The following is a 7,372-nucleotide window of genomic DNA, read 5'->3' on the forward strand; positions in this document are numbered from 1 at the left end:
GGTGGGGGGAGCAGTGCAGCTGCTGCTTACTCTGCCTCCACTGCCCCTGGCAGCTGTCCCCGTCTGGGCTCCTGAGATGAAGTCCTGGACCCTCCTTCCCGTGGCCTTGCCCGGTGCCCATACCCACGCTCGGGCTCAGCTGGCCGTCTCATGCTCAGACTTACTACCTTCTCGAGTTGGCCTGCCCCGCTCTGCCTCCTCTCTCCCTCAGCAGCCAGACCAGGGATGATCCCATAGTATCACTAACTGCCTCAGCGTGCCTCCATACTTCCCAGGGCACTAGGATGGCCCCCAAGTCCTTGAAGCCAACTCGGAGACTCCATCTGAGCTCCACCCTGCTCCCCAGGCACCCTGCCAGCCCCCAGAATGCATCACACTCTTCCTCACCACAGGGCCTGCCCTGGTCCTCTTGGCCCCACTCTCCTCCCGTCCAAGTACTTGGGGGCCACGTGAGCCCCAGGCCCCCAGGGCCAAGTCAGCCCCCACTTACATGCCATCATAGCTGCAGGTGCTGTGCCGGGCCCCCTCAGCCCAGCAGTAAGAAATGACTGTAGAATTCCTTGTCTCCATCTGTCATTCTGCAGTGCACGAGGGCTGGCACACAGCCAGTGTCTGCCCGGCTTCTGCTGTGCCCCAGCACCACAGAGGACCTGATACAGAGCCAACTCCCATGCATATTTACTGAGTAAATGAGCCAGGGGTCAGGAAGGGCCAGGGAATCTCACGTGGGAGCCAACTGCAGTTGCTGGCATTGTCGCCTCTGGGCGGATAAGGGTCTCCAGCTTGGATATGCTTATGTGTGGGTATGGGGGGCTGTCTAAGTAGAATGGGGTGTCAAAAGCATCCTACCCCTGGATTTAGGCTGATTTATGCTAGAAGAAAACCTGATGCTCCAGAATTCTTAGTTTCCTTTCCTCTTTTTAAAGTGTTCTTTGGCTTATCTTCGAACACGTCTGATTTTCTTAATGGCGTTTACAGCTGCACTGCCTTAGATTTAGGACACCCTCCCCAGTGTCACTCACACAGTGTAATTGTACAGCCAGCAGCATCACGTGGCTCAAGTACAGACAGCTCCCCTTCCCAGGCCGTGATATCCAAGACGTCAGAAATTTATAGCAGAAGTCTTGCTGGCTCCACCTGTGGCCAGGTAGACTGCAGCCCATGGCAAAAGGGAACCACCCTCGACCTGTACTTTAGTAATAACAATCCTAGCAGTCACAGGTTAAACACACATGCAGGACCTCATTTAATGCTCCTCAGACCCTTCAGAGGCAGATGAAAACATCAGTCATCACTCCTGCTTTCCTGGTGGGACAGTGAGGCTCGAAGAGGCCACCCCTTGTAGGAAACCCAGCTTTCCACACCTGATGTTTCCCTCCAGGTAGAAGAGCTCTTAGTGTAAAGTCAGCCCCGAGGGGTGGGGTCATCTTCCTCCCTTCTTTTTTCCCTGTGGGTGAGCCATGTGCAGGGAGTGAGTGCCCTGTGTCTTCCAGGCATCATCCACTCTCTGGGTGCCCCCACTGGAGAAGACAGCCTGATCCAGCATGGCCAGGATGGGGCAGGGAGTCGGTATTATTCGAGAGGTCAGCAACCAGCCCCATTTGGGGCTTCACCCAGCCAACCAGCTACCTTGTAGTCGTCTCTGACTCATGGCAACCCCATGGGTGTCATAGTAGAACTATGCTCCATAGGGTTTTCAATTGCTGATTTTGGGGAAGTAGATTGCCAGGCCTTTCTTTCAGGGTACCTCTGGGTGGACTCAAACCTCCAAGCTTTCAGTTAGCAGCTGAGCACTTCAACTATTTGTACCACCAAGGATTCCATTTAGGCTTCCACCCCACCTACACAGAGGTTGCCTCACTCTCTGTCTTGTCAGGTGCTCAGAACCTGATGTGAAAAGAGGTTCTAGCATCAGGCATCTCTGAGTCCTCAGTGTTAGGTAAGCTGATTGTCATGGACTGAGTTGTATCCCCCAAAAATATCTGTCAGCTTGGCTGGGTCATGGTTCCCAGTGTTGTAAGATTGTGTAATCTGATGTGATTTCCTTATGTGTTGTAAACTCTATCACTATGATGAGATTATATGTGATCTCCTTATGTGTTGTAAATTCTATCACTGTGATGAGGTTGACAAGATTAGTGTCTTAATGCAATCTCTTTTGAGATATAAAAGAGAGAAGCAAGCAGAGACACATGGGAACCTCACACCGCCAAGAAAGCAGTGCCGGGAGCAGAGCGCATCCTTTGGACCTGAGGTTCCTGCGCTGAGATGCTCCCAGATCAAGGGAAGGCTGATGACAAGGACCTTCCCCCAGAGCCAACAGGGAGAGAAAGCCTTCCCCTGGAGCCAGCACCCTAAGTTTGGACTTGTAGCCTACTGGACTGTGAGAGAATAAACTTCTCTTTGTTAAAGCCATCCCCTTGTGGTATTTCTGTTAGAGCAGCACTAGATGACCGAGACACTGGTGAAAGTTACAGCGCTGGTAAGGGATGAAGCTAAGATCTGACCTAGGCAGGCGACTCCAGAACCCTTGCTTGTAACCGCTTGGGCAGACAAAGTCTCCTCGTGTATCAGATCCCCGGCTAGGTGAGACCACGTGCGTGGAGAGAGTTACAGAGACGAGTGCTGGGTCAGCTGTCCACAAGTGGGTAGATTTAGAAGACGAGCTGTCCGCGGTAACTATAACGCATCCATATTGCCACCATCACCTCCTGCAGCTTCTGGAGCAGCCTTATTCCAGTAGCCAAGCACCGCCATTTCCGAATCTGGACCTGAGGGCTGAGCAGCTGGGTGAAAGAGAGAGAACAGAAGCTTTCTCAACTTCCAAACGTGGGCCTGGGGCCACACAGCAGTTTCACTGGAGCTTTTAGTGTGTGCATTTTTTTAAAATAACTTTTATGATTTTTTTTTTTGTCTTCTCTGTTTTCATTTCTATAACTGATGCTTTTCAGATTTCACCAGTGACACATGAGCGTCATACACAGGATAAGAGCACAGCCAGTTATTTCACCACCCCCTCCACGCTCACTCAAATCCCCCCTCTGTGTTTTTCCTTGCATCTAAAACGGGAAGTAAGGAAGTTCCAGAAATGGTGGCATGAGGTCCCTCAGACATAAGGATCCCATGCCACCGTCGGTAACACTGCTGGTGTCCCTGCTGATGACAGAGTCCAAAAAAACAAATGCTTTAAAATAAAAAAAACTTCTTAAACCTTTGTGGGTAAACAATATATTTTCCCTTCAACCTGTAATTAATGTGGTTGGTGACCTTCCTGCCCCTGGGTGGCAGAAAGGAGGCAGAGGAGGAAGGTCAAACATGGGCCTCCAGGGTGAGAGGGGCCCTAGGACATCCCACGGCAGGTGCTGGAGAACGCTGACAGGGTCCCTGTGGCAAAACTCCCGTCCAGTCACTAAGGGCTTCCTTATCAGGCTGGGCTCCGCCCACTCCCACTGCTGTGTTGTAAACAAATTGTTTATTTTGGAATAGTATTAGATTTACAGGGAAGTTGCAGAGTTCCTATGCACCTTCCCTCAGGCTCCCTGCGGGCTGACATGTTTCCTAATGAGGGTGCATTGGTCACACTGGGACTTTGCTGTGAAATGGATCCCAGCCTTTATGAGGATCTCCTGGTTTCTCCATTACCGACCACATGGAGGCAGGCGCCCATCTCCCCAGCTGCCTCTGGGCTCTGACAGTTTCTCAGTCTTCCCTGCTTTCCAAACTGGGACAGTTTTGAAGAGTCCTGGACACCCACCACTTTTGTTAAGTCTCCTGTCTTTTTTTAGCTCTTCAGTAGGGAGATTAGCTGGCCTTTCTGCTCACAGGCATGTGAGGAAGCTATGGGGGCCTTGTTTTAATCTTCCCTGTTAAATTGACAAATCAACACCAGGCCTTTAACAAATTACTTGACCTTATTAACATGACACTGGAGTGCTTTTAGGCTCCAAAACTTTGTCCAACTTATTCAGTTCACTTAGCTCCAAATGACTTTTGACTGTTAACTAATATATATGTATATATACATACACATATGTATGCATAAATGTATGTATGTATAGGTGGATATGGAGTCCTTGGGTGGTGCCAATGGTTAACATACTCGGCTGCTAACCAAAATGTTGAAGGTTTGAGTCCACCCAGAGGCACCTTGGAAGAAAGGCCTGGCAATCTGCTTCCAAAAGTTCACAGCCATGAAAAGCTTATGGAGCACTGTTTGATTCTGCACACATGGGATTGTCATGAGTTGAAGTTGACTCCATGGCAATTGGTTATAGGTATATATACATTTATCTATCTATCTCCCAGCGGTGCCGGTACTCTGGGGCAGTCACATTCCATCCTGTCCACCACACCGAGGAGCTTCTGTGCATGCTGTCCCCAGGGCCTTTTCACCGTGGGTGACGCTGATGGATGCAGACTCCATAAAGAAAAGAACCGCTTGTTTTGATCCGCCCGCACCCTAATTAGTGCCTCAGGAACCTAGAATATCATCATTAAGTTCTGTACTTAGGCAAAAGTGAAATAGCTCTATGCTGTTTGTTTACTTGTGTGTATCCTGCCTGGTTCCATAAGAAGGTTTGCGATGGCAATTGAAACTGAGCGTGCTTCCTGGCTCGCCTCCAGGCCCTATAGGGAAGTGTTAACTGCATGGTTAGTCCTTGTGAGTGCATTTTCTATCCATAAAGCACAGACCCTCTCCCCAGGCTTGCAGGAAACAATATCCTCCCCATCCACGAGGTCCGGGTGGTTATGTGGTCTCTTTCTTGCAGAGCTGGAGAAGGAGCTGTCCCGGAGGCCCAAGAAGGTCTGCATCGTGAAGGTGGTGGGCACCAGGAACCTGTGGAAGAACATCGTGGTCCTGTGTGTGAACTCGTGAGTATGCGGGGAGGCTGCAGAGTGCCGTGGGAGGGGTGCAGGAAGGGCCTGCTCCTCCCCACTGGACTGTGAAGGACAGCTTTGCAGGGGCTCGCATGCCTGTCCAGGTCCTAGTCCCTAGGGTCTGTTCTTTGCTAGGGTTTCATGGGGAAATCTGGTGAACACAGCAGAGCTTCCTAACCCTAACCCCACCACTGGGTCTGAAAGGTACAAATGCTGGAAGATACTGACCCACCCCCAGCCTTGGGGCATCTGGTCAGACCAGGGGCAGCCTAGTCAACATACCCTGTGCGCTGCACAAATAAGCGAACTTTCCATGTGTGCCATGGAGTGAAGAGGGTGGGGAGCTGTGAACTATTTCATGCAGAGATGGTGGTGTCGAAATAATAATGTGTCCTTGCATTTCACAAAGAGCAGTTCCATGATTGTCTCATTTATCCAAATGCATGTAAATCCTGGGAGCTGGCCACTACCATCATGCCCCTTTAGGGTATGAGAGAAAACAAAGGTTTAGGTAACTGGTCTTCTTTCCAGATACATATTTGGAGAAATGTTCCTAAGGTGGAATTTTCAGGCACTGTCCCAGGAAAGGGTATTGGACAGATGGGGCCTTCGCAGTCTCCTAAGCTCAAGCTAGGGCGAGCCCTGCCTTCATGGCCTGTCTGAGCCTGGCCCCGCCTGCCTCTGACGGCCTTTCCCAGACCCAGAGGGGCCAGACCCCCACTGCCGGCAAGTGTGGGAGGGCCTGCCTTCCTCTGTGTGTGACAACACACGACCTCTAGGGGCTCTGCCAGCAGTTCCATCCCACCTCTGCAGCCACCTGTTTGGTGTGTTGTCACCGGCCTGTTAGGCCCTTGTGACCCCTGTCACTCATACCATTTCCTGGCAGCTACTATCCCCTGGCTTAGTGTATACCTAGAAGGCCTTTCGTATCTCTGTCTGAAGGGCCCTTGCTTGACCCTACGGTATGGATTGTGTAGGTTGTGTGGATTGGAAGGGCCCCTCTTGTAGGGGTGCAGGTGGCACAGGTCAGAGGGCCCCCACTTCAGGGATGCAGGTGGTATGGGTCAGAGGGCCCCCACTTCAGGGGTGCAGCTGGTATGGGTCAGAGGGCCCCCACTTCAGGGGTGTAGGCAGTACAGGTCAGAGGGCCCCTCCGACAGATGTGCGGGCAGTGTGGGTCTGTTGCCGTAGACTTTAATGCCCTCTCGGGGTTGATGAAAAGCTGATTTCCCCAAGCACTCAAGGAAGGCTGGGAGAGACAATCCCTAGCTTTGGGATGGATGCCAAGAGCTATAGTGGGAATGGGCTCCATGGGTGGTGCCGTGTGCCCATGGGGCCGTATGGAGTCCTGGAGACCCCTGAAGTGTGTGGGCACCACTGCCATCCACACGTCTCTGAGGATGCACAGCTGCACCTGGATTCCTGCTCCCCAGAGTAGACATCTGTCCCAGGGATCCAGACACACAGTACCCAGCAGATTCATATGATCATGGCGGCAACAAAGAGGCTGTGACCCAGGGGTGGTGGTAAGGAAGCAGGGATGAAGAGAAACCTCTTGAGGACCAAGTGTCTTCACTCAAGGTGACTCCTGCTGGCTTTTCCAGGAGGCACTTGAGTAGTGGCAGGTGTGGGTGGAGGGGTAGTTCTTTGGATGAGTCCCCAGTTTCCCAGAACTCTGAATACCTGAGGGAAGAGGCAGAGGTCCTGTCCTAGAAGTGCCAGCTGAGTAACCTTGTCGCTTAAACTCTCTAAGGCTCTTTGCCCATCTGTAAAATGGATATGGCAGCAGCTCTTACAGTGTTGTTGTGGGATTAATGAGTTCACCTGTGGAAAGCAATTAGCGTCAGCCTGGCACCTAGTAAGCCTAAATAAGTGACAAGGACAAGTCCATCTAATGAGGTTGCCCGGTGTCCTCTGGAATCCCACCAGCACCCACTCCCTCACTTCATCCTGCCAGTCTTTCCCTGCAGCAAGTGATGTCCGGGAGCTGCCTAGCCCAAGACTTCCAAGGAGGGCCTCAGGCCAGCTCCCTGCTGTGATGTTCAGAAGGCAGAGGCTCAAAGAAGCTACAACACCCCCCATGTCTCAATCACAGAGTTTGTGGGTGACTAGGGCCCACAAGAGGCCCAGGGCTACTTCTCTGCCCCTCCGCAAGCCCGTGTGGCAGTCAGCACCTCCAGACACCCAGCTCACTGGTTCTCCTACTTCTCGGCTTGGCTCTGGCTAGGCAGTGGAGAGAATGAACCCCGAGGGCCGAGGGAGACTCATCTAATCCTGGATGGAGGAAGTAAGGGAAGTGTCATGGTGACAAGGATAGGAACTCCATAACTGATGCTCTTCTCACCTGCCAGGTCCCTTATGTACTTGCTTAAAGTGATTGCAGGAGTGCCCGTGAGAAGAGGGGGTGGCTGAGAGAGAGGGCCACTGGGTCTGCCTCAGGACGTGGGGCAAGGCAGGGACTTGAGCTCTCGGGCTCTGCCAGCCTGCTCTCTTT

General features: G+C 52.0%; 1 protein-coding gene across 1 annotated transcript in view; it reads left to right on the top strand.

Annotated features, from left to right (window-relative positions):
• The window catches only part of SLC22A23 (solute carrier family 22 member 23), a 226,341-nt gene that overhangs the window by 201,450 nt on the left and 17,519 nt on the right, over window positions 1–7,372 (top strand). Inside the window, exon 7 of the mRNA XM_012558815.1 lies at window positions 4,770–4,872. Coding sequence (XP_012414269.1) covers window positions 4,770–4,872 — 103 coding nt within the window. The remainder of the gene's footprint in view (window positions 1–4,769; window positions 4,873–7,372) is intronic.

This window comes from Trichechus manatus, unplaced genomic scaffold, assembly GCF_000243295.1.
Source record: "Trichechus manatus latirostris isolate Lorelei unplaced genomic scaffold, TriManLat1.0 scaffold00188, whole genome shotgun sequence".
In the NCBI taxonomy this organism is placed as follows: Eukaryota; Metazoa; Chordata; class Mammalia; order Sirenia; family Trichechidae; genus Trichechus; species Trichechus manatus.